The sequence below is a fragment of the Fundulus heteroclitus genome, unplaced genomic scaffold (genome assembly GCF_011125445.2).
Source record: "Fundulus heteroclitus isolate FHET01 unplaced genomic scaffold, MU-UCD_Fhet_4.1 scaffold_130, whole genome shotgun sequence".
NCBI classification, from domain to species: Eukaryota; Metazoa; Chordata; class Actinopteri; order Cyprinodontiformes; family Fundulidae; genus Fundulus; species Fundulus heteroclitus.
In genome coordinates, this window is record NW_023396542.1 from 330609 (window position 1) to 356592 (window position 25984).

At 40.7% G+C, this 25984-nt stretch overlaps 1 protein-coding gene and 22 non-coding genes across 23 annotated transcripts; 22 read left to right on the forward strand and 1 right to left on the reverse strand.

Moving 5' to 3' along the window:
- Positions 1-1128: 1128 nt before the first annotated feature.
- On the reverse strand, positions 1129-7891 carry LOC118558495. Its single transcript, XM_036129032.1, has 11 exons — positions 7766-7891; positions 7501-7682; positions 7176-7313; positions 6549-6690; positions 6240-6417; positions 5438-5579; positions 3627-3764; positions 2370-2428; positions 2225-2233; positions 2075-2151; positions 1129-1850 (listed from the first exon to the last, which is right to left on the reverse strand). Exons 1-11 carry the CDS (start codon positions 7877-7879, stop codon positions 1752-1754), a joined length of 1278 nt encoding a protein of 425 aa, XP_035984925.1. The 5' UTR covers positions 7880-7891; the 3' UTR covers positions 1129-1751.
- A 5259-nt stretch (positions 7892-13150) lies between these two features.
- On the forward strand, positions 13151-13223 carry trnav-cac. Its single transcript has one exon. It is a non-coding gene; the product is annotated as a tRNA-Val (tRNA).
- Positions 13224-13540: 317 nt separating this feature from the next.
- On the forward strand, positions 13541-13613 carry trnav-aac. Its single transcript has one exon. It is a non-coding gene; the product is annotated as a tRNA-Val (tRNA).
- A 694-nt stretch (positions 13614-14307) lies between these two features.
- On the forward strand, positions 14308-14380 carry trnav-aac. The gene has a single exon. It is a non-coding gene; the product is annotated as a tRNA-Val (tRNA).
- A 369-nt stretch (positions 14381-14749) lies between these two features.
- On the forward strand, positions 14750-14822 carry trnav-cac. Its single transcript has one exon. It is a non-coding gene; the product is annotated as a tRNA-Val (tRNA).
- Positions 14823-15515: 693 nt separating this feature from the next.
- Positions 15516-15588, forward strand: trnav-aac. Its single transcript has one exon. It is a non-coding gene; the product is annotated as a tRNA-Val (tRNA).
- A 369-nt stretch (positions 15589-15957) lies between these two features.
- On the forward strand, positions 15958-16030 carry trnav-cac. The gene has a single exon. It is a non-coding gene; the product is annotated as a tRNA-Val (tRNA).
- Positions 16031-16723: 693 nt separating this feature from the next.
- trnav-aac lies at positions 16724-16796 on the forward strand. The gene has a single exon. It is a non-coding gene; the product is annotated as a tRNA-Val (tRNA).
- A 369-nt stretch (positions 16797-17165) lies between these two features.
- Positions 17166-17238, forward strand: trnav-cac. Its single transcript has one exon. It is a non-coding gene; the product is annotated as a tRNA-Val (tRNA).
- Positions 17239-17931: 693 nt separating this feature from the next.
- Positions 17932-18004, forward strand: trnav-aac. The gene has a single exon. It is a non-coding gene; the product is annotated as a tRNA-Val (tRNA).
- Positions 18005-18373: 369 nt separating this feature from the next.
- trnav-cac lies at positions 18374-18446 on the forward strand. The gene has a single exon. It is a non-coding gene; the product is annotated as a tRNA-Val (tRNA).
- Positions 18447-19139: 693 nt separating this feature from the next.
- Positions 19140-19212, forward strand: trnav-aac. Its single transcript has one exon. It is a non-coding gene; the product is annotated as a tRNA-Val (tRNA).
- A 369-nt stretch (positions 19213-19581) lies between these two features.
- On the forward strand, positions 19582-19654 carry trnav-cac. Its single transcript has one exon. It is a non-coding gene; the product is annotated as a tRNA-Val (tRNA).
- A 693-nt stretch (positions 19655-20347) lies between these two features.
- trnav-aac lies at positions 20348-20420 on the forward strand. The gene has a single exon. It is a non-coding gene; the product is annotated as a tRNA-Val (tRNA).
- A 369-nt stretch (positions 20421-20789) lies between these two features.
- Positions 20790-20862, forward strand: trnav-cac. The gene has a single exon. It is a non-coding gene; the product is annotated as a tRNA-Val (tRNA).
- Positions 20863-21555: 693 nt separating this feature from the next.
- Positions 21556-21628, forward strand: trnav-aac. Its single transcript has one exon. It is a non-coding gene; the product is annotated as a tRNA-Val (tRNA).
- Positions 21629-21997: 369 nt separating this feature from the next.
- trnav-cac lies at positions 21998-22070 on the forward strand. Its single transcript has one exon. It is a non-coding gene; the product is annotated as a tRNA-Val (tRNA).
- Positions 22071-22763: 693 nt separating this feature from the next.
- On the forward strand, positions 22764-22836 carry trnav-aac. Its single transcript has one exon. It is a non-coding gene; the product is annotated as a tRNA-Val (tRNA).
- Positions 22837-23205: 369 nt separating this feature from the next.
- Positions 23206-23278, forward strand: trnav-cac. The gene has a single exon. It is a non-coding gene; the product is annotated as a tRNA-Val (tRNA).
- A 693-nt stretch (positions 23279-23971) lies between these two features.
- Positions 23972-24044, forward strand: trnav-aac. Its single transcript has one exon. It is a non-coding gene; the product is annotated as a tRNA-Val (tRNA).
- A 369-nt stretch (positions 24045-24413) lies between these two features.
- Positions 24414-24486, forward strand: trnav-cac. The gene has a single exon. It is a non-coding gene; the product is annotated as a tRNA-Val (tRNA).
- A 693-nt stretch (positions 24487-25179) lies between these two features.
- Positions 25180-25252, forward strand: trnav-aac. The gene has a single exon. It is a non-coding gene; the product is annotated as a tRNA-Val (tRNA).
- Positions 25253-25621: 369 nt separating this feature from the next.
- On the forward strand, positions 25622-25694 carry trnav-cac. The gene has a single exon. It is a non-coding gene; the product is annotated as a tRNA-Val (tRNA).
- The last annotated feature ends 290 nt before the right edge of the window (positions 25695-25984 follow it).

Sequence of the window (25984 nt, forward strand, 5' to 3'; positions counted from 1 at the left end):
GCAACTTTCTAGGAGTCATATATAACAAGATCGAGGAAATCAGCAGGGGGTGGTGCGATGACAGTGTAAACACTGTTTCCTCATTGCACTTTTGTTGTTTTTGGATCGAGTAAGAATAGCTGTTCTGCCGACCTCAGTGAGCGATGAGAAGCATTAGATTACCTAGTCTAAGTTAAACTAAAATGATGTGTGCATATTCAATTCAGTTAAATTTTATTTATGTAGCGCCAATTCATGAAACATGTCATCTCAAGGCACTTTACAAAATTATACAGATTGGGTCAGATTATACAGATTGGTTAAAAAATGTCCTATATAAGGGAACCCAGTCGATTGCATCAAAGTCCCGACAAGCAGCATTCACTCCTGGAGAGTCGTCTGCATTGTCAATGGCTTTGCAGCAATCCCGCATACTGAGCAATACTGAGACCAGGTGTACCTACTTTGAAGAAAAAAAAATGACAGAGAACAAAAACTTAAAAACTGAAATGACGAAAAGCAATGCGTAGGAATCTAAAACAGCTTCTACTTAATTAGTTGAACCCAAGATTGTAGACAAATGCTAAACCTATTATCTTGTGTGATGAAACTGATTTGTGAAGCATTTATGCTGATTATTGTTAAGTGTTCCAGCACACAACCCATTAAAGGCCCATACCATGATTAATATTGTTAAATATTAATTACATAGATAATACATTATCTTTGCAATCAAAAGAGGGGACTGTTAATGGAATTATTGAAACTTGAGGTATTAAAATCATCCCTGACCAATCTTCTTTGAAAACACATAAGCAGCTGTAGTCAGTGAAAAGAAGGCTTCACTCAACCCTGGTTAAGTCAAGGCATGTGTATTTTCTGTGTGAGACTGTAAATGTTTTGGTTTGAGATGTTTGTATTACCTCTGCTCTGGTCAGTCGATATAGCAGAGTGTGAGAAAGAGGTAGGGGGGATTTGGAGGAGAGCAGAGCTGAGAGCAGACATGCTCACTCCTGGCAGGCTTCGGTCTACCCAGGGGAGTGATTACTTTGTCTCTTCTTTGGTTCTCAATAAAGTGCTGAAACTTGATGGAATCACCATTTCCTTTTATTCAATAAGTATCTCGGGAATCAGTTCTCTTTAATTCCCACAACAAAAAGCCAGACCTCTGAGCAAGAAACCTATTCGCACCTGCATATGGATGGAAAAAGAGAAGGCTGGGTCAGCTTCAGATAAGGTTCCTGGTAGTGAAAACCTATTCACATCTGCAGATAGGAGTGCTGACAGAGAAGACCTCAAAACATTATTTTATGATGTAAACTAGATTGTATTTCAATTTCTAATGAAATAACCGAGTTCAAAGCATCACAGTCATGTAAGTACACAAAATACAGAGACAGACAGGTCAAACAAGTCATGCTTCATTGAATTCAAAATACTTCTCAAATATTTCTCAATCGTACTATATCATATCATGTTGTGGGGGGAAAATGTCTGAAACCTTCAAAAACAAAATTTACAGGGTACCTCAACAGATGTGTTGCATTTTAGAACCAGATTTACCTTTACTTTTCACAGCCATAGTGACAAATGTCAATACACTATGAAACAAAGATAATCCAAATCAGAATATATACAGAAACTTAAAATAAAATCCAAGCATGCATAGAGAGACAGATAATTAATTTAGCTATAACACCAAAGAGAGCTGCACAGTGACAGAGTGGGTAGCACTGCTGTCATGCAGCAAGAAGGTCCTGGGTTCAAGTCCACTAGGGGGCGACTCTTTCACTTCCCTCTGCTAAACGGTTGCTCAGTAGGCGTAAAGTTATATTGGGTGGGAGCCCATTTTTAATCAGTTTATCCTTCATCTGTGAAAGAAAACAAGGTTTGGATTAGAAACAGTCAGGTCTGCCTCACAAACACAACAGATCAGTGTCCGATCAGCCATTAACAACTCATCTAAAAGTCATCTGTTGAAATTCAATATCGACAAATGTGCTAACATTTCACAATTGACAATTGATTTCAGAAAATCCATGAACAGGTACACAGAAGGTGAACATATAGCAACATCTAGATAGGACATACTGACCGCTTTGAGTAATTTGTCATGATTGCCTTTTAGTGGCAACGTAGTCGAGATGTTCAGTTTCACAACAGTAAGATAAGCTGGAAGCACAAGAATAGTTGATACCAGACACTGCAGTACTGCTCCTTTCACCCCTCATGTTTTCATACTTACTTTTGGGTGCTGTAATTGTGAAAGGAACGATGGATAGAATAACAATGGTTAATGTCATCTTTGGTCATGTGGATACAACAACAGAAAAATGAAGAAATACAAAACTGAAATTTAAAAAGTATGAAGCAGAGAGAGTTACACTTACGGATTCTAACTGTGACAATAACACATCGAAGCTCAGACTGGTACACAGAACTGGAGAAACTGTGAGGATAATTCAGCAAAGAAGGTATAAAGGTGTTAAACTGGTTTAAATGACCCTTGAAAATTCGAAGAAAATCCAGAAATCTGAAGCATGCATGGAGCACAACATGAAATATATTTTTATTTTCAATACAAAACACAAAAACTGTTCCATATTGGGGTTTTTTATCACTTTAATTTTAGCATTGCTACCTGCTCAACAAACTGAAGATGCACAGTTTTAATAAAATAAACAAAATAGTCCAAACAGATCTGTAAATCTTTGTAGATCCAAAAACATAAAAAGGCTGTGCTGTTTTGTCTTATTAAAATGATAACATACTATATTAATTGCTTGGGGTCTATTGCTTTTTAATTTGTAAATCTAGAAATGGTTTAACCTATACTTAGCAACATTACGGGATATGATGTTCTCATTCTTTGATAAATTATTATTTATCAAAGCATTCAGCCAACCTTGTGTAAACTGTTTATCTACTGCCTGCCAGAAGATACAGAAGCCTGAAGACAAGGACCAGTCACCACAAAATAGCATAAAATGCATGTCTAAGTTGTTCCTAAATTTAACATATTGTATTCAACAAATTTATACTGTAATGTCTGCAAATATAGACATCCTCTGATATACATTGTTGTGTCTTGGGCTCAGTCTGTTTTGTGTAATGTAGGTAAATTCTCCATAAATAGGATTTGCTTCAGTTGTATACTTCTAATCATGAACTCTTCTCAATACCAGATTGTTTAAAATAAAAGTCTGCTGGCCTATTACAGAGAAACTCAAAATGGATCATATGATAAGGCCGCATCAGAGGTAGTAAGTTTCATCAGACAGAAATTTCACCTTTTTCATTGTCATATTAGTCCTTAGATTTGTAAATCCTGTAAATCCTATAGATAAACTGAAGAGGCGAGCAGAAGCAGGACAATCTAGAGAGAATGCGTAAAGTCAAATTATCAAAGATCCCTCTCTCTCTGCATGCTCCAAACTTATGAAGATTCTGTTTTATTGCTATTTTAAGTGACTGATTATGTTTCTACAACAAAACAGACAATAAATTTCAGGTTTTCTGTTTATCCAGACTAGTTGGGCCAAAGAACAAAATTATTACTGTAATTGTTTATTACATTTGGTAAATTTCGGGGTTTATACATACACTTTGTACATTTATTGTGAATGTCATAAGGACCAAATACTGACCTTGCCTGGACGACAAAACAGATGGGGTGGCTCTGTTCAGCCTCACTTGTAGATGGTGTCCATGACAGAGAGAAGTGTCCTAATCCAGAAGACGTCTTGATCATGTTGTACGGACCGCTGTACAGGAGCCCAGTGATCCTTTAAACATCAAATATCGAGAAATGTTATGATTTAAATTTTTTACCACCTCAAACAAATCAGCTCCAAGAAGACATATAGGAGATGTTACTATTTTTTTACCTGATAGAGAGATTTTGGTTTGTGTTGGAAATGAATTTAGGTCATAGTATGAGGTAGAAAATGGCACACCTCAGGGTAGTATTGTTAGCCCACTGTTCTTTTGCATTACAATAAATTAACTTTTTTGCAATATTGAGGCCTCAATAGAAGGGTCAATGTTTGCTGACGATGTAATAATGTGGAAGAAAGGAAAAAATGTTAATATATTGTAAAGAAGCTACAACAGGCTATTAGTAAAGTAGAGACACAGATCCTAATGTGGGATGTTAGATTTTCTGTAAATAAGACAAAAGTTATGCACATAACTAGGAATAAGGTAAGCAATGACATTAACTTAACACTATATGTAATGGTTTTAGAGAAAGCAAATGAGTTTAACTATTTGAGGTTATGCTGCGAAAGACTGGCGACCTGTCCAGGGTGTACCCCGCCTCTCGCCCAGTGAACGCTGGAGATAGGCACCAGCAACCCCCGCGACCCCATGAGGGATAAAGCGGTTCGGAAAATGGATGGATGGATGGATATTTGAGGTTACGGTGTGACAGTAGATTAACGTGGAATTTACAAATTAATAAAACTGTGGAGAAGTGTAAGAAAGCGATAAATGTAATGAGGATGGAATTGGGGAGCTAGCTATTCATTTTTAAAAATCACACAGGTCGCATTCATTGGGTTCATTTTAGATTTTGCATTTATTGTGTATGGCTCTGCTTCAAGAAGTAATCCGAAGAAACTGGATACTATCCAACACCAAGCTTCGAGGATCTGCGGTGGGCCACTATCTGCTCTCCAAGTGGAGGCAGGAGAAATTGCAAAAAATTGTTGAAGAAGGCAATTGGCCCTAATGTACTGGGCTAGTTTGTGAGGATACAGCAATATCCAAGCCGTGCTAGCAACACCGACGGAAAGCACAGCCAAGCTGTGGCATCTCTGTAGGCCAAGAACGTACGACTCAGTGACCCGCCCTCTAGCTGTGATTGGCCAGCATGTTGCCTTCAGCCGTTTGATTTGATTGCTTGAATTATATGATTGACAAATCAAAGATAGATATAATAAAAAGTTGGTCACACTGAAGTAAAAGAAACAAAAAAACAGCTTCCAGTGCAGGGAGCAGGGAGCAGGGAGCAGGGAGCAGGGAGCAGGGAGCGGGGAGCGGGGAGCGGGGAGCAGGGAGCGGGGAGCGGGGAGCGGGGAGCGGGGAGCGGGGCAGCGGGCAGCTGGCTCTGTGGGCGGCCACGGCCCCCCAGTGCCCACCCATGCCGCCCGCTCTGCTTGCCGGGCTGAATTCTCAGGCCCAAACTCTGAGCGTCACACCTGTCTTAAGCTGACCGTGCCTTACCTATTTAAACTATTAAATTTAACGTAATTTCAGTCTGTAGTCTAAATTTTATTTTTGACTGTTACGTACTTTCTTTGTTGTTGTTTTCATGATGTAAAGCACTTGCTGAAATCTGCTGTGCAACTAAACTTGCCTTCCCTCAGCAACACAGATATGGTCTAATTCCAGCTTAAGTCAAATGTCCACAAAAACAATTAGTTTTGACGAAGAAATGTGTTTTGTGTTTCCTTACGTAGAATTAGTGGCGCTTGCCCTGATGTTGATCTCCAGAGCCTTGTCGACGAAGATGTAGAAATGAGCTCTGTGTTCTGGAGTTGGACTAATAAATCTCGGCAGATAGGCTCCTTCTGTGCAGGATGGTGCTGCAGGATCCACTGGAACAGATCAAGAAAGAAACAACCTCAGCCATCCTGAACCAAAGATGTAAATGCAAACCTGTTTGTAAATTCTGTGCATGTGTCTGGCTGAATACCTAGTTCATATCCTCCTAAAATCACTACACACTGAAGCAAACTTTGTACGACTCCTCTAGGTTTTCCTCCTTTCCTTTGGATTTCATCTAACTCTTTAACAAATTAGAGTTTCCTGTACTGTAAGTGCCTCGGTTCATATGCAGTTTTGTTCTATTGAATATTTTGCTTTTTTGTTTTGCTTTGCTTGTTTTTGTACTTAACATTGCAAAAAAAACTGAGAAAGGACTAAAGAGTATATTGTGATTGTAATGTTCTGCTGGAGGTTTTTCCTTCCCGTTTCCTTCAATTTGAGGGATTGCTGCAAAGCCATGGACAATGTAGACGACTCTCCCTGTGGCTCTTCGCCTCTTCAGGAGTGAATGCTGCTTCTCAAGACTTGATGCAATCAACTGGGTTTCCTTAGATGGGAAACTTTTGACTTTTTGAATTTGACTTTGGAAAGTGCTTTGAGATCACATGTTTCATGAATTGGTGCTATATAAATAACATTGAATTAATGTGAACTAGCCTTTTTCCAATAAAAAGATCTAACAATATGGCAACCATGTGCTCAGGTCATACCTATTAAAGCAAACTGGATGGGAATCGTGCCGATTCTGTCGCTGGTAGATCTCACAATCTGTGACCCGTCAGTGTGAGTCAGGGTGATTGTCTGTCGGGGAAAGTCCTCCATCACCATCTGGACTGCATAAATACCTTGGTTACTGCTTGACGTTGAACTGAATGACAGTGTGCAGATCTGCAACAACACAGAAAATACAAAATCACTTCATGTAGTACTTAACTTATTTCTGTATGTGGTTTTTGAGTTATTCATAATCCATATAAACTATGGATTTGTCTTACATGAGATTAGCATTTGTTACTTACAGAGGATAAGGTGAGAACAGGCGCAGGAGTGCAGGGCCAGTCACATTCATCTGAGGATAAACTAGCATATCTACATTTAATCTCATCTCCATCGGGGTCAAAAGTCAACAGGTTAATATTTCTACTACAGTTTGAAGGAACTCTGAGGAAGCAAAAATATATAGAAATCAATTACTGTAGAACATGACTGAATTTATTTCTTGTCAATGTCATATCAAAAGTGCAATACTCTTTTTTATTGGCTTTAAATTGCTCTTAACTTTAGACAGATGCTGGACATGTTAATATGGACTAAAGTTTATGGAATACTGTACTAATCCAATGCCATAAATCCTGCAGAATTTTTTTTAATCTTTTTCAAAAATTTGCAAGTGAATAAATAAAAATTCTGAAATCAGTTTAAGACTTTTATAATTATAAAAACAGTCCTTATTTGTAACAAACGTAATTCAAATTAAATGCGAGTTTTTTTGTCAAACATCAGACCTTCTTCTGACAGATAACACCATGAGTTAGACCCATGAGAGTAAATTTGACTGTTTCCCCTTTAGTGAAATTAATTGTATGTATTTGAATTGCACTAATGCTATAATTCTTAACATGAGATCCAAATGACTGCAGCATTACCTCAGGCCAGGAAAGATGGTGGTCTGGGGTGATGAGTTGGGTTTGTTGGTGTCAGACCGGATCCTCAGTTCAACATCTGCCACAGCTCTCCAGGATCCAATGTCATTTAAATTAACTATCCAGTTACCACTGTCAAAGCTAGAATGAATGTTAAGGATCAGTTTTGAGGTAGACCACTCATGTAATTTCAATTTTCTGTCTCAATAAATCGTTAAATATTTTGTATCTAGTTAAGCAAATTAAACTTCTGAGTTTCTAATCTCTCCTCACATAAAAAATCTAAATAGCAAATTATTGTTTTAAACATTTTGTAACGTGGACTCACTAGAACTGAAATGGAGAGTTGTCGGGAAGCAGACAGGATGTGATGCTTTCACTCTGACACCAGGTATCACCGGCGTTCTCGAAGACGAAGTTAGAAACGATCACTTTTTCATTGGCACAGCCTTTGTAAGAATATTCAGTTGTGTTACAGTTTGGGATGTTGAACTTGGCGCGAAAGATCACCTGTAAGTTTTCAAGAAGTATCAGTTGTGATCAAATTTTAAAAGAACTAAACATTCAGAAATATAACAATAATCTGTACTTACAGAGAGTGATCCATCTGAATAAGTATCATTTAGGTAGTAGGTCACCACGGTGCCACTAAAATGAGAGGCTTGTGAACCACCGACTACCAGCAGCAGCAACGCAAAGAGCAACATGTTGAATGAGTCGATTTCTCTGTACTAAAACTGAGACACTAGAGACCAGCAGCATTTATACTTTTTTCTACTCCCAGAGACAGCCCCCTCATCCACTCCCTCCTATTTTCTGTGGGTGTGGAAGATTTTCATGGTGGATCTTAAACATGAATGTGGACCAGATTGTCACCTGGAAGATAAGGATCAGATTTAAAAAGGAATAAAAAGATCTGAGATTAAAAAACAATAAGTGATTGATTCTTGCATTAGTTTTCTGAAAAATATGAACAATATTTGACTTTAGGAAGTTTTACTCAAGAAAGATGTTTCATTTTACTGCCTGTAAAATATGTGGGTTACTGCTATTTTTTATCTTTATCTTTAATAAAATAACTTGAATAAGGCTACATGTGCAATCCCATGCTTTGCTTGAATGTTTAAGTAAGACACAAAGATGAAGACAAATGATGCAAACATCAGAGCCATGTTTAAACGGAGGAGTGGTGGCCTAGTGGTTATGTCCTGGAGGTTCTGGGTTCAATTCCCACAGACCGGGTCGCTCTGGGTCCCTGAGCAAGACCTTCAACCCCAGATTGTTGCCTGGGCGCTGCACAATGCAGACAGCAACTTTTATTGGAATGTAGGTTGCAATGACAATTACGTAAGATGATGATTATTATCATATTATACAGACTAATATTATAGCATGAGGACTGAAACAGCGGCCTCCTCTCTGTCATTTATCAGGCAGGAAAAACTGATATGATTAATGTGGAAAAATTGAGGGCACCATGGCTTTACTGTAAACAAACCATTTCATCAGCCACTGTTTTCTTTTTCAAACACCAAGATTAACTGTGTGAAATAGCTGTGTTCAGGTCCGACAAATTTTTCACATAACACCCCAGATCACTGGACAGGATCTGGAGTTTTATATTCTATAAAACAGCAGTTTTATGTCTGTATTCAAACAACAGGACAGACAAAGTTTTTTAATTTTTTTAATTTTAAACAAAACAACTTTCCCCCAGTATCTGAATTTTGACAACTGGAAAGCGCAACATGTTTAATACTATTGGTGTTGTTTGTAAAGTCGCGTCTACATGTGTGGATATTTGGTTAAAATTTTCATGCATGGATAAGTGTGGTTTCCTTCATTTGTTTACATGGCTCCCCGCTGTGAGAGTGCATTGTGCAAGGTTAGGAGTTTTAAAACACATAATGTCCAGGTAGTGCCCAGTTACCTCAATGTCTGAAAAACTTCTTCTAAAAAGGAACTGTCCTGTGTAGCATGCTTTGTTTTCCATTAAGTCTGTTTTACATGAGCTTGGTATTCACTTATTCAAACAGATTTGCATCTGTGCTGATCTTGAGTCACATAAAGAGACGGTGGGGTAGAGCTGAGCTCTGTTGGTCAGAGTTGGAGGGTCTCCATCTCTGGTCAGACTCATCGCCTGATGTTCAACCATTGGTGGTGAAGCAGTTCTCTCTGCCTGCATTTCTCATGTTTTTCTGGTCATTTCTCTTGCATTTTCTGAAGTAACTATTCCCAGAACCGCACCTTCATGATCTCCTTGTGCTCTCTGGTCACTGCCCTCCTCTTCAGGCCCTGGATCCTCCAGTCCGTCTGCTGAAGCAGTTTTCTCTGGACTAACCTGTGCTCAGTAGTTGTTTTCAACCTCTCCTTTCCACCAACTCACCTTGCTATCCTGCTAGCTTTCGTTTTTTTCATCCTCCTCAAGATGCAGGTAGTTCATCCGCAAAACGCTCATTAACCCAGGAGCCCAGAACTCCCTTCTGAGGATCCTCATTTCCACCACTAACATCCATGTCACCAGCATCACTCCTCCTGTGCTCCACCATCCTAACAATAAGAGCCTTAAGGGTCTTGTCATTGTAAATATACACAAAATTGCTTTGTTTACTAACAAAAAGAGCAAAAACAAACTGGAAACCCCAGAAAGAAAATATAATAAGCCAACAGGCCGCAACAACTTAATCGGAACACCTTTGTAAGCAAACAGAATGAGCTACTGGTGTAGAAATTTGTAAAGTTATAGAACGTGACTAGACCCCTTTAAGGCAATTCATCATTTAATCAAAATTTCATCTGCAACGTTATTAGTAGGATGAGGGCTCTGTTGAGCAATAAGTAACAGCCTTCCTAACTCAAAATGTATTGTAATGGACAGACACTACGTTGAACCCTGCGACCCTCTTCCACGATGGAGAAACCAACCATAATGATGCTGTAGGTGAGCAGAAAACATAAGACTGAACTGTTGAAGCAAGGTAAAAAGCTGAAAGGTACAAATGTTTACTTGAATAAACATTTGACAAAAACAAATGCAGACATCGCCAGAGAAGCTTGCTTGCTAAGGCAACAGAAAATAAATAAATAACATTAAACCGAACACTGGAAGAAGCTATCCAAGGAGGATCTGAAAAAGTAGTGTTACGACGTCAACAAAGAGGTTACTCATGACTTGCATATTAGGGACAGTCCTCTCAACCACAAAATTTTGTAGCAATATGCAAACACTGCCTACTGAACTGGAAACATTTGCATAAAACAGAATATTAGGCACACTACAGAGAATGGGAAAGAGGGATAAGGAAAATAACTTTTACATCAATATTACGTAATAACAGCTCCAATCATTACACAGAAAGTCGGTATAATGAAAAAATTTTAACAAGATAAACTGTATTGTTGTTTTTTTTGGAAAGCGGCTTTGAGTGTCCTATAAGTGCTATATAAATTTTATGTATTACAGTTTTTATTGATTGCTTTGACACAGCAGTCAACTCAGAATCGCCAACTCAACTCAAAACAGTTAATGCAGGGTCAACAACGGTCAAAAGTATACATTTTGTTTGCAAAAGGCTCCAACTCTGCCAAAACATTTAAAATATGGACCAAAAGCACATTTTGCCGTCAAACAACACAACTTGCACACAAATGTTTTAGCCCTTCCAATCACTCATTACACAAGGGGCAACAAAATACAAAATACCACACTCATTGTGAATCAGTGCAGCATCGCTGGTTCATTGTAGCCAAAGACTGTACGCAGCTTACATGCCAGTGTCATTTGTTGTCAAATTTGCCTTCTTGCAAAAAATGGATCCAGAATCAGTTATGCTGTGATCCAAATTTAATTTTTTTATTTATTATTTATTATTTTATTTATTTATTTTTCAGATTGTGGCTACAGATGAAATATTCAACCAGAAAATACTAGGGCTGTCTGTCTCTTCTAGTCTCTTCTCTCTTGACAAATAGGCTTCATGGCCTCATCTACATCAAACTCAATAGTTTACCTTGCGATGCACCTAGGGAAAAATCTTCTTGCATGCCTGATCCATCCTTGACATGCCTCTGCATCTATATCATGGGCAGCAAAAGACATTGCATTGAGCAAAGGCATCTGCTCATAGGGACAGTGATCATATACCTTCCATCTCCAGACACTGAAGAATTCCTCTATAGGAATAGATACAGATATATCTGTATTTACTGTATTGCAACATCACCTGTGCTCCAGTCGAAAAACTCTTACAATGGATGCAGCCATGTTTCTATTGAGAACGGGTTGGACTATTTGTCCTGCCTCCTTAAGTGAAATGCCATGATTTACCGCATGATCAATCACAGTTGCCCTGAATTTTACAGTATCTGTAACTAGAGCCCTTCCAGCTACACCTCCACCTCGCACACAGATTCCTCTTCCTCTGACTCCTCTTCCCCTAAACCATCTACCTCTTATTCTGCCTCTCATCTGCCTTAGACCATCCATGCTTGCAAAGAACAACAGTGCATGGCACCTTTTAAGGCCTGCAGACTGATTGCAAATTGAAAAGTTGTGTAAAGAAGTGTCAAACAGGTGCTTCAGTGATTTACAGTTTTTTTCATTCGCTAAGAAGCACTTACCCATACTTCAGATACTTTTTCTAAACTCTTTACACAGACTCACACCTACAAAACACAATTGGCCAAATGGATAATTTTCTTCTCAAAAACACATTTTGTTAAATATATACTAACTCTTCATTTCAAAATAGAACACATTTTTCTCTGCACACACACTATCTTTACCAAAACACTGGTAATCTGACTCAAAATGAAATTATTCTGTCAAAGAATGACACATGTTTTCACTTCACAAAGTACATGCAGTCAATCAAAATACACCAGGTTTCAAAATACTGGCTATTGTTGGCTTTACCAAAACTACATAGACTTTTATGTTTCAGTTTTACAGGTATGTGCATGCAAAACATGCGTTCCACCGTTTTTACACTACAGTTTTTTACAATTGCTATGACACAGTTTTCAATACATTTAACAGGTTTCCTAAACTCTTAACGCACCAACACACCTAAAACACACAATTGGCGAAACTGGTTAATTTCATGTTCAAATTCACACATCGTAAACTCAAAACTGAAGTGTCAAAATACAATAATACACTAACAAAACACTGCAAACATGTTCAAAATTATATAAGTATCAAAACACTAACACATGTTCTCTCCAACAGGAACATTTAGTCAATCATAACACAATGACAAAAAAAAACACATATCAATCAGCTGAAATTACAGAAAACTGCATTATTTTGATTGCCAGGTGGCATATATATATATTTATATATATATATAGTATATATATTATATATATATATATATATATATATAATATATATACAATATATATATCTAATAAATATATTTATAAATATATCTATAAATATATTAATATATATATATATGACTATCTATATATAAATATATTCAATAATTTATATAAAAATATATTCGATATATCTACTCTCCTCTCTCTCTCTCTCTCTCTCTCTCTTCATCTCTCTATCATCTCCTATATCTAATATCCTGTAGAAATGTAGTCAATTGCTGTTTATTCGTTTTGTGTATGTTATGTGTGTTGCATACGTGTTATCATTTTGTAATACAGGTAAGCTGTGCAATGCCGTAGGTACACAGTGTCCTTTGCGCTTTTGTTGAGCGAGTTCTTTAGTATTTTTATTTTTAATGATGTGTCTTCTCATGCATTTTGTGAGCACTGTAAAGATCCACCGTTGCCTACTCCTGACTTTGCTACTTGTGAAGCGTTGGTGACAAGTTGAATTTCTCCAATCTAAAAAACTGTAAGCACTTGGTAAAACAAAGTGTAGCTCCACACGATGAACCGGAAATCTTGATCTCCAGAACCTTTTTTCATTGCCTAGACATAGTGAGTCATCCATCATGCAGAGAGCCTAACATGAAGTTTCTGTAGTGTAGTGGTCATCACGTTTGCCTCACACGCAAAAGGCCCCAGTTTCGAAACCTGGCAGAAACAGTGGTTTTAGATCAAGGTTTTAGATAAGCGTGTTAGAAAGTGGATGGATGGCTGGATGGATGGTTGCTGCATTAGGTTAATTCAACCTTATATGGTGATATTGCAAGAATCCTGGATGGAGGATAAGTAGATTCCTTTCAACCAATCATTCCTGACAAACAGTAACCAATCCTTAGACCTACAGTAAATGGTATAAAGCACTTGGTAAAACAAAGAATAGCTCCACACGATAAAATGGAAATCTTGATTTCCCGAATTCTTTTTCAATGGCTAGACATAGTGAGTTTCCCATAATGATAGGTGTGACAGAACAGGAAGTTTCTGTAGTGTAGTGGTCATCACGTTTGCCTAACACGCAAAAGGTCCCAGGCTCGAAACCTGGCAGAAACAGTAGTTTTAGGTTGATGTTTTACTATAGTTTGATTTGGTAATAATCGTGGCAGGTTCTCCTGACTGCTCACTTCCCTTCAAAGAATGCTGATGGATCTTGAGCTGTGCCATGTTGTAATGGGAAGAACCCAGTCATCTAACTTGTCTTAATTGAACCTTGGTTGCTTCTGAGATGTGTCCTTAGCATTGTCCGCCAGAGGGTTATTGACAGAACAACTAACCCTTCTTCACAGAGGGACACCTAGTTTAAGGTTTTCCATTAACATTCTTTTTAGGAAAAATTTGGTTGTTGCATTTACCCTGCCATAGACTGGTGACCTGTCCAGGGTGAACCCCCGCCTCTCGCCCGTTGACAGCTGGAGATAGGCACCAGCACCCCTCGCAACCCCCATAGGGATAAGCGTGTTAGAAAGTGGATGGATGGATGGCTGGATGGATGGTTGCTGCATTAGGTTAATTCAACCTTATATGGTGATATTGCAAGAATCCTGGATGGAGGATAAGTAGATTCCTTTCAACCAATCATTCCTGACAAACAGTAAGCAATCCTTAGACCTACAGTAAATGGCATAAAGCACTTGGTAAAACAAAGAATAGCTCCACACGATAAACCGGAAATCTTGATTTCCCGAATTCTTTTTCAATGGCTAGACATAGTGTGTTTCCCATAATGATAGGTGTGACAGAACAGGAAGTTTCTGTAGTGTAGTGGTCATCATGTTTGCCTAACACGCAAAAGGTCCCAGGCTCGAAACCTGGCAGAAACAGTAGTTTTAGGTTGATGTTTTACTATAGTTTGATCTGGTAATAATCGTGGCAGGTTCTCCTGACTGCTCACTTCCTTTCAAAGGACACTGGTGGATCTTGAGCTGTGCCATGTTGTGATGGTCAGAACCCAGTCATCTAACTTGTCCTAATTCAACCTTGTTTTCTTCTGAGATGTGTCCGTAGCATTGTCCGCCAGAGGGTTATGGACAAAACAGTAAGCAATCCTTAGACCTACAGTTTCATGGCATTAAGCACTTGGTAAAACAAAGTGTAGCTCCACACGATGAACCGGAAATCTTGATCTCCAGAACCTTTTTTCATTGCCTAGACATAGTGAGTCATCCATCATGCAGAGAGCCAAACATGAAGTTTCTGTAGTGTAGTGGTCATCACGTTTGCCTCACACGCAAAAGGCCCCAGGTTCGAAACCTGGCAGAAACAGTGGTTTTAGATCATGGTTGACTATAGCTTGATTTGATAAAAATCGCGGCAAGTTCTCCTGACTGCTCACTTCCCTTCAAAGAATGCTGATGGATCTTGAGCTGTGCCATGTTGTAATGGGAAGAACCCAGTCATCTAACTTGTCTTAATTGAACCTTGGTTGCTTCTGAGATGTGTCCTTAGCATTGTCCGCCAGAGGGTTATTGACAGAACAACTAACCCTTCTTCACAGAGGGACACCTAGTTTAAGGTTTTCCATTAACATTCTTTTTAGGAAAAATTTGGTTGTTGCATTTACCCTGCCATAGACTGGTGACCTGTCCAGGGTGAACCCCCGCCTCTCGCCCATTGACAGCTGGAGATAGGCACCAGCACCCCTCGCAACCCCCATAGGGATAAGCGTGTTAGAAAGTGGATGGATGGATGGCTGGATGGATGGTTGCTGCATTAGGTTAATTCAACCTTATATGGTGATATTGCAAGAATCCTGGATGGAGGATAAGTAGATTCCTTTCAACCAATCATTCCTGACAAACAGTAAGCAATCCTTAGACCTACAGTAAATGGCATAAAGCACTTGGTAAAACAAAGAATAGCTCCACACGATAAACCGGAAATCTTGATTTCCCGAATTCTTTTTCAATGGCTAGACATAGTGAGTTTCCCATAATGATAGGTGTGACAGAACAGGAAGTTTCTGTAGTGTAGTGGTCATCACGTTTGCCTAACACGCAAAAGGTCCCAGGCTCGAAACCTGGCAGAAACAGTAGTTTTAGGTTGATGTTTTACTATAGTTTGATTTGGTAATAATCGTGGCAGGTTCTCCTGACTGCTCACTTCCTTTCAAAGGACACGGGTGGATCTTGAGCTGTGCCATGTTGTGATGGTCAGAACCCAGTCATCTAACTTGTCCTAATTGAACCTTGTTTTCTTCTGAGATGTGTCCGTAGCATTGTCCGCCAGAGGGTTATGGACAAAACAGTAAGCAATCCTTAGACCTACAGTTTCATGGCATTAAGCACTTGGTAAAACAAAGTGTAGCTCCACACGATGAACCGGAAATCTTGATCTCCAGAACCTTTTTTCATTGCCTAGACATAGTGAGTCATCCGTCATGCAGAGAGCCAAACATGAAGTTTCTGTAGTGTAGTGGTCATCACGTTTGCCTCACACGCAAAAGGCCCCAGGTTCGAAACCTGGCAGAAACAGTGGTTTTAGATCATGGTTGACTATAGCTTGATTTGATAAAAATCGCGGCAAGTTCTCCTGACTGCTCACTTCCCTTCAAAGAATGCTGATGGATCTTGAGCTGTGCCATGTTGTAATGGGAAGAACCCAGTCATCTAACTTGTCTTAATTGAACCTTGGTTGCTTCTGAGATGTGTCCTTAGCATTGTCCGCCAGAGGGTTATTGACAGAACAACTAACCCTTCTTCACAGAGGGACACCTAGTTTAAGGTTTTCCATTAACATTCTTTTTAGGAAAAATTTGGTTGTTGCATTTACCCTGCCATAGACTGGTGACCTGTCCAGGGTGAACCCCCGCCTCTCGCCCATTGACAGCTGGAGATAGGCACCAGCACCCCTCGCAACCCCCATAGGGATAAGCGTGTTAGAAAGTGGATGGATGGATGGCTGGATGGATGGTTGCTGCATTAGGTTAATTCAACCTTATATGGTGATATTGCAAGAATCCTGGATGGAGGATAAGTAGATTCCTTTCAACCAATCATTCCTGACAAACAGTAAGCAATCCTTAGACCTACAGTAAATGGCATAAAGCACTTGGTAAAACAAAGAATAGCTCCACACGATAAACCGGAAATCTTGATTTCCCGAATTCTTTTTCAATGGCTAGACATAGTGAGTTTCCCATAATGATAGGTGTGACAGAACAGGAAGTTTCTGTAGTGTAGTGGTCATCACGTTTGCCTAACACGCAAAAGGTCCCAGGCTCGAAACCTGGCAGAAACAGTAGTTTTAGGTTGATGTTTTACTATAGTTTGATTTGGTAATAATCGTGGCAGGTTCTCCTGACTGCTCACTTCCTTTCAAAGGACACGGGTGGATCTTGAGCTGTGCCATGTTGTGATGGTCAGAACCCAGTCATCTAACTTGTCCTAATTGAACCTTGTTTTCTTCTGAGATGTGTCCGTAGCATTGTCCGCCAGAGGGTTATGGACAAAACAGTAAGCAATCCTTAGACCTACAGTTTCATGGCATTAAGCACTTGGTAAAACAAAGTGTAGCTCCACACGATGAACCGGAAATCTTGATCTCCAGAACCTTTTTTCATTGCCTAGACATAGTGAGTCATCCGTCATGCAGAGAGCCAAACATGAAGTTTCTGTAGTGTAGTGGTCATCACGTTTGCCTCACACGCAAAAGGCCCCAGGTTCGAAACCTGGCAGAAACAGTGGTTTTAGATCATGGTTGACTATAGCTTGATTTGATAAAAATCGCGGCAAGTTCTCCTGACTGCTCACTTCCCTTCAAAGAATGCTGATGGATCTTGAGCTGTGCCATGTTGTAATGGGAAGAACCCAGTCATCTAACTTGTCTTAATTGAACCTTGGTTGCTTCTGAGATGTGTCCTTAGCATTGTCCGCCAGAGGGTTATTGACAGAACAACTAACCCTTCTTCACAGAGGGACACCTAGTTTAAGGTTTTCCATTAACATTCTTTTTAGGAAAAATTTGGTTGTTGCATTTACCCTGCCATAGACTGGTGACCTGTCCAGGGTGAACCCCCGCCTCTCGCCCATTGACAGCTGGAGATAGGCACCAGCACCCCTCGCAACCCCCATAGGGATAAGCGTGTTAGAAAGTGGATGGATGGATGGCTGGATGGATGGTTGCTGCATTAGGTTAATTCAACCTTATATGGTGATATTGCAAGAATCCTGGATGGAGGATAAGTAGATTCCTTTCAACCAATCATTCCTGACAAACAGTAAGCAATCCTTAGACCTACAGTAAATGGCATAAAGCACTTGGTAAAACAAAGAATAGCTCCACACGATAAACCGGAAATCTTGATTTCCCGAATTCTTTTTCAATGGCTAGACATAGTGAGTTTCCCATAATGATAGGTGTGACAGAACAGGAAGTTTCTGTAGTGTAGTGGTCATCACGTTTGCCTAACACGCAAAAGGTCCCAGGCTCGAAACCTGGCAGAAACAGTAGTTTTAGGTTGATGTTTTACTATAGTTTGATTTGGTAATAATCGTGGCAGGTTCTCCTGACTGCTCACTTCCTTTCAAAGGACACGGGTGGATCTTGAGCTGTGCCATGTTGTGATGGTCAGAACCCAGTCATCTAACTTGTCCTAATTGAACCTTGTTTTCTTCTGAGATGTGTCCGTAGCATTGTCCGCCAGAGGGTTATGGACAAAACAGTAAGCAATCCTTAGACCTACAGTTTCATGGCATTAAGCACTTGGTAAAACAAAGTGTAGCTCCACACGATGAACCGGAAATCTTGATCTCCAGAACCTTTTTTCATTGCCTAGACATAGTGAGTCATCCGTCATGCAGAGAGCCAAACATGAAGTTTCTGTAGTGTAGTGGTCATCACGTTTGCCTCACACGCAAAAGGCCCCAGGTTCGAAACCTGGCAGAAACAGTGGTTTTAGATCATGGTTGACTATAGCTTGATTTGATAAAAATCGCGGCAAGTTCTCCTGACTGCTCACTTCCCTTCAAAGAATGCTGATGGATCTTGAGCTGTGCCATGTTGTAATGGGAAGAACCCAGTCATCTAACTTGTCTTAATTGAACCTTGGTTGCTTCTGAGATGTGTCCTTAGCATTGTCCGCCAGAGGGTTATTGACAGAACAACTAACCCTTCTTCACAGAGGGACACCTAGTTTAAGGTTTTCCATTAACATTCTTTTTAGGAAAAATTTGGTTGTTGCATTTACCCTGCCATAGACTGGTGACCTGTCCAGGGTGAACCCCCGCCTCTCGCCCATTGACAGCTGGAGATAGGCACCAGCACCCCTCGCAACCCCCATAGGGATAAGCGTGTTAGAAAGTGGATGGATGGATGGCTGGATGGATGGTTGCTGCATTAGGTTAATTCAACCTTATATGGTGATATTGCAAGAATCCTGGATGGAGGATAAGTAGATTCCTTTCAACCAATCATTCCTGACAAACAGTAAGCAATCCTTAGACCTACAGTAAATGGCATAAAGCACTTGGTAAAACAAAGAATAGCTCCACACGATAAACCGGAAATCTTGATTTCCCGAATTCTTTTTCAATGGCTAGACATAGTGAGTTTCCCATAATGATAGGTGTGACAGAACAGGAAGTTTCTGTAGTGTAGTGGTCATCACGTTTGCCTAACACGCAAAAGGTCCCAGGCTCGAAACCTGGCAGAAACAGTAGTTTTAGGTTGATGTTTTACTATAGTTTGATTTGGTAATAATCGTGGCAGGTTCTCCTGACTGCTCACTTCCTTTCAAAGGACACGGGTGGATCTTGAGCTGTGCCATGTTGTGATGGTCAGAACCCAGTCATCTAACTTGTCCTAATTGAACCTTGTTTTCTTCTGAGATGTGTCCGTAGCATTGTCCGCCAGAGGGTTATGGACAAAACAGTAAGCAATCCTTAGACCTACAGTTTCATGGCATTAAGCACTTGGTAAAACAAAGTGTAGCTCCACACGATGAACCGGAAATCTTGATCTCCAGAACCTTTTTTCATTGCCTAGACATAGTGAGTCATCCGTCATGCAGAGAGCCAAACATGAAGTTTCTGTAGTGTAGTGGTCATCACGTTTGCCTCACACGCAAAAGGCCCCAGGTTCGAAACCTGGCAGAAACAGTGGTTTTAGATCATGGTTGACTATAGCTTGATTTGATAAAAATCGCGGCAAGTTCTCCTGACTGCTCACTTCCCTTCAAAGAATGCTGATGGATCTTGAGCTGTGCCATGTTGTAATGGGAAGAACCCAGTCATCTAACTTGTCTTAATTGAACCTTGGTTGCTTCTGAGATGTGTCCTTAGCATTGTCCGCCAGAGGGTTATTGACAGAACAACTAACCCTTCTTCACAGAGGGACACCTAGTTTAAGGTTTTCCATTAACATTCTTTTTAGGAAAAATTTGGTTGTTGCATTTACCCTGCCATAGACTGGTGACCTGTCCAGGGTGAACCCCCGCCTCTCGCCCATTGACAGCTGGAGATAGGCACCAGCACCCCTCGCAACCCCCATAGGGATAAGCGTGTTAGAAAGTGGATGGATGGATGGCTGGATGGATGGTTGCTGCATTAGGTTAATTCAACCTTATATGGTGATATTGCAAGAATCCTGGATGGAGGATAAGTAGATTCCTTTCAACCAATCATTCCTGACAAACAGTAAGCAATCCTTAGACCTACAGTAAATGGCATAAAGCACTTGGTAAAACAAAGAATAGCTCCACACGATAAACCGGAAATCTTGATTTCCCGAATTCTTTTTCAATGGCTAGACATAGTGAGTTTCCCATAATGATAGGTGTGACAGAACAGGAAGTTTCTGTAGTGTAGTGGTCATCACGTTTGCCTAACACGCAAAAGGTCCCAGGCTCGAAACCTGGCAGAAACAGTAGTTTTAGGTTGATGTTTTACTATAGTTTGATTTGGTAATAATCGTGGCAGGTTCTCCTGACTGCTCACTTCCTTTCAAAGGACACGGGTGGATCTTGAGCTGTGCCATGTTGTGATGGTCAGAACCCAGTCATCTAACTTGTCCTAATTGAACCTTGTTTTCTTCTGAGATGTGTCCGTAGCATTGTCCGCCAGAGGGTTATGGACAAAACAGTAAGCAATCCTTAGACCTACAGTTTCATGGCATTAAGCACTTGGTAAAACAAAGTGTAGCTCCACACGATGAACCGGAAATCTTGATCTCCAGAACCTTTTTTCATTGCCTAGACATAGTGAGTCATCCGTCATGCAGAGAGCCAAACATGAAGTTTCTGTAGTGTAGTGGTCATCACGTTTGCCTCACACGCAAAAGGCCCCAGGTTCGAAACCTGGCAGAAACAGTGGTTTTAGATCATGGTTGACTATAGCTTGATTTGATAAAAATCGCGGCAAGTTCTCCTGACTGCTCACTTCCCTTCAAAGAATGCTGATGGATCTTGAGCTGTGCCATGTTGTAATGGGAAGAACCCAGTCATCTAACTTGTCTTAATTGAACCTTGGTTGCTTCTGAGATGTGTCCTTAGCATTGTCCGCCAGAGGGTTATTGACAGAACAACTAACCCTTCTTCACAGAGGGACACCTAGTTTAAGGTTTTCCATTAACATTCTTTTTAGGAAAAATTTGGTTGTTGCATTTACCCTGCCATAGACTGGTGACCTGTCCAGGGTGAACCCCCGCCTCTCGCCCATTGACAGCTGGAGATAGGCACCAGCACCCCTCGCAACCCCCATAGGGATAAGCGTGTTAGAAAGTGGATGGATGGATGGCTGGATGGATGGTTGCTGCATTAGGTTAATTCAACCTTATATGGTGATATTGCAAGAATCCTGGATGGAGGATAAGTAGATTCCTTTCAACCAATCATTCCTGACAAACAGTAAGCAATCCTTAGACCTACAGTAAATGGCATAAAGCACTTGGTAAAACAAAGAATAGCTCCACACGATAAACCGGAAATCTTGATTTCCCGAATTCTTTTTCAATGGCTAGACATAGTGAGTTTCCCATAATGATAGGTGTGACAGAACAGGAAGTTTCTGTAGTGTAGTGGTCATCACGTTTGCCTAACACGCAAAAGGTCCCAGGCTCGAAACCTGGCAGAAACAGTAGTTTTAGGTTGATGTTTTACTATAGTTTGATTTGGTAATAATCGTGGCAGGTTCTCCTGACTGCTCACTTCCTTTCAAAGGACACGGGTGGATCTTGAGCTGTGCCATGTTGTGATGGTCAGAACCCAGTCATCTAACTTGTCCTAATTGAACCTTGTTTTCTTCTGAGATGTGTCCGTAGCATTGTCCGCCAGAGGGTTATGGACAAAACAGTAAGCAATCCTTAGACCTACAGTTTCATGGCATTAAGCACTTGGTAAAACAAAGTGTAGCTCCACACGATGAACCGGAAATCTTGATCTCCAGAACCTTTTTTCATTGCCTAGACATAGTGAGTCATCCGTCATGCAGAGAGCCAAACATGAAGTTTCTGTAGTGTAGTGGTCATCACGTTTGCCTCACACGCAAAAGGCCCCAGGTTCGAAACCTGGCAGAAACAGTGGTTTTAGATCATGGTTGACTATAGCTTGATTTGATAAAAATCGCGGCAAGTTCTCCTGACTGCTCACTTCCCTTCAAAGAATGCTGATGGATCTTGAGCTGTGCCATGTTGTAATGGGAAGAACCCAGTCATCTAACTTGTCTTAATTGAACCTTGGTTGCTTCTGAGATGTGTCCTTAGCATTGTCCGCCAGAGGGTTATTGACAGAACAACTAACCCTTCTTCACAGAGGGACACCTAGTTTAAGGTTTTCCATTAACATTCTTTTTAGGAAAAATTTGGTTGTTGCATTTACCCTGCCATAGACTGGTGACCTGTCCAGGGTGAACCCCCGCCTCTCGCCCATTGACAGCTGGAGATAGGCACCAGCACCCCTCGCAACCCCCATAGGGATAAGCGTGTTAGAAAGTGGATGGATGGATGGCTGGATGGATGGTTGCTGCATTAGGTTAATTCAACCTTATATGGTGATATTGCAAGAATCCTGGATGGAGGATAAGTAGATTCCTTTCAACCAATCATTCCTGACAAACAGTAAGCAATCCTTAGACCTACAGTAAATGGCATAAAGCACTTGGTAAAACAAAGAATAGCTCCACACGATAAACCGGAAATCTTGATTTCCCGAATTCTTTTTCAATGGCTAGACATAGTGAGTTTCCCATAATGATAGGTGTGACAGAACAGGAAGTTTCTGTAGTGTAGTGGTCATCACGTTTGCCTAACACGCAAAAGGTCCCAGGCTCGAAACCTGGCAGAAACAGTAGTTTTAGGTTGATGTTTTACTATAGTTTGATTTGGTAATAATCGTGGCAGGTTCTCCTGACTGCTCACTTCCTTTCAAAGGACACGGGTGGATCTTGAGCTGTGCCATGTTGTGATGGTCAGAACCCAGTCATCTAACTTGTCCTAATTGAACCTTGTTTTCTTCTGAGATGTGTCCGTAGCATTGTCCGCCAGAGGGTTATGGACAAAACAGTAAGCAATCCTTAGACCTACAGTTTCATGGCATTAAGCACTTGGTAAAACAAAGTGTAGCTCCACACGATGAACCGGAAATCTTGATCTCCAGAACCTTTTTTCATTGCCTAGACATAGTGAGTCATCCGTCATGCAGAGAGCCAAACATGAAGTTTCTGTAGTGTAGTGGTCATCACGTTTGCCTCACACGCAAAAGGCCCCAGGTTCGAAACCTGGCAGAAACAGTGGTTTTAGATCATGGTTGACTATAGCTTGATTTGATAAAAATCGCGGCAAGTTCTCCTGACTGCTCACTTCCCTTCAAAGAATGCTGATGGATCTTGAGCTGTGCCATGTTGTAATGGGAAGAACCCAGTCATCTAACTTGTCTTAATTGAACCTTGGTTGCTTCTGAGATGTGTCCTTAGCATTGTCCGCCAGAGGGTTATTGACAGAACAACTAACCCTTCTTCACAGAGGGACACCTAGTTTAAGGTTTTCCATTAACATTCTTTTTAGGAAAAATTTGGTTGTTGCATTTACCCTGCCATAGACTGGTGACCTGTCCAGGGTGAACCCCCGCCTCTCGCCCATTGACAGCTGGAGATAGGCACCAGCACCCCTCGCAACCCCCATAGGGATAAGCGTGTTAGAAAGTGGATGGATGGATGGCTGGATGGATGGTTGCTGCATTAGGTTAATTCAACCTTATATGGTGATATTGCAAGAATCCTGGATGGAGGATAAGTAGATTCCTTTCAACCAATCATTCCTGACAAACAGTAAGCAATCCTTAGACCTACAGTAAATGGCATAAAGCACTTGGTAAAACAAAGAATAGCTCCACACGATAAACCGGAAATCTTGATTTCCCGAATTCTTTTTCAATGGCTAGACATAGTGAGTTTCCCATAATGATAGGTGTGACAGAACAGGAAGTTTCTGTAGTGTAGTGGTCATCACGTTTGCCTAACACGCAAAAGGTCCCAGGCTCGAAACCTGGCAGAAACAGTAGTTTTAGGTTGATGTTTTACTATAGTTTGATTTGGTAATAATCGTGGCAGGTTCTCCTGACTGCTCACTTCCTTTCAAAGGACACGGGTGGATCTTGAGCTGTGCCATGTTGTGATGGTCAGAACCCAGTCATCTAACTTGTCCTAATTGAACCTTGTTTTCTTCTGAGATGTGTCCGTAGCATTGTCCGCCAGAGGGTTATGGACAAAACAGTAAGCAATCCTTAGACCTACAGTTTCATGGCATTAAGCACTTGGTAAAACAAAGTGTAGCTCCACACGATGAACCGGAAATCTTGATCTCCAGAACCTTTTTTCATTGCCTAGACATAGTGAGTCATCCGTCATGCAGAGAGCCAAACATGAAGTTTCTGTAGTGTAGTGGTCATCACGTTTGCCTCACACGCAAAAGGCCCCAGGTTCGAAACCTGGCAGAAACAGTGGTTTTAGATCATGGTTGACTATAGCTTGATTTGATAAAAATCGCGGCAAGTTCTCCTGACTGCTCACTTCCCTTCAAAGAATGCTGATGGATCTTGAGCTGTGCCATGTTGTAATGGGAAGAACCCAGTCATCTAACTTGTCTTAATTGAACCTTGGTTGCTTCTGAGATGTGTCCTTAGCATTGTCCGCCAGAGGGTTATTGACAGAACAACTAACCCTTCTTCACAGAGGGACACCTAGTTTAAGGTTTTCCATTAACATTCTTTTTAGGAAAAATTTGGTTGTTGCATTTACCCTGCCATAGACTGGTGACCTGTCCAGGGTGAACCCCCGCCTCTCGCCCATTGACAGCTGGAGATAGGCACCAGCACCCCTCGCAACCCCCATAGGGATAAGCGTGTTAGAAAGTGGATGGATGGATGGCTGGATGGATGGTTGCTGCATTAGGTTAATTCAACCTTATATGGTGATATTGCAAGAATCCTGGATGGAGGATAAGTAGATTCCTTTCAACCAATCATTCCTGACAAACAGTAAGCAATCCTTAGACCTACAGTAAATGGCATAAAGCACTTGGTAAAACAAAGAATAGCTCCACACGATAAACCGGAAATCTTGATTTCCCGAATTCTTTTTCAATGGCTAGACATAGTGAGTTTCCCATAATGATAGGTGTGACAGAACAGGAAGTTTCTGTAGTGTAGTGGTCATCACGTTTGCCTAACACGCAAAAGGTCCCAGGCTCGAAACCTGGCAGAAACAGTAGTTTTAGGTTGATGTTTTACTATAGTTTGATTTGGTAATAATCGTGGCAGGTTCTCCTGACTGCTCACTTCCTTTCAAAGGACACGGGTGGATCTTGAGCTGTGCCATGTTGTGATGGTCAGAACCCAGTCATCTAACTTGTCCTAATTGAACCTTGTTTTCTTCTGAGATGTGTCCGTAGCATTGTCCGCCAGAGGGTTATGGACAAAACAGTAAGCAATCCTTAGACCTACAGTTTCATGGCATTAAGCACTTGGTAAAACAAAGTGTAGCTCCACACGATGAACCGGAAATCTTGATCTCCAGAACCTTTTTTCATTGCCTAGACATAGTGAGTCATCCGTCATGCAGAGAGCCAAACATGAAGTTTCTGTAGTGTAGTGGTCATCACGTTTGCCTCACACGCAAAAGGCCCCAGGTTCGAAACCTGGCAGAAACAGTGGTTTTAGATCATGGTTGACTATAGCTTGATTTGATAAAAATCGCGGCAAGTTCTCCTGACTGCTCACTTCCCTTCAAAGAATGCTGATGGATCTTGAGCTGTGCCATGTTGTAATGGGAAGAACCCAGTCATCTAACTTGTCTTAATTGAACCTTGGTTGCTTCTGAGATGTGTCCTTAGCATTGTCCGCCAGAGGGTTATTGACAGAACAACTAACCCTTCTTCACAGAGGGACACCTAGTTTAAGGTTTTCCATTAACATTCTTTTTAGGAAAAATTTGGTTGTT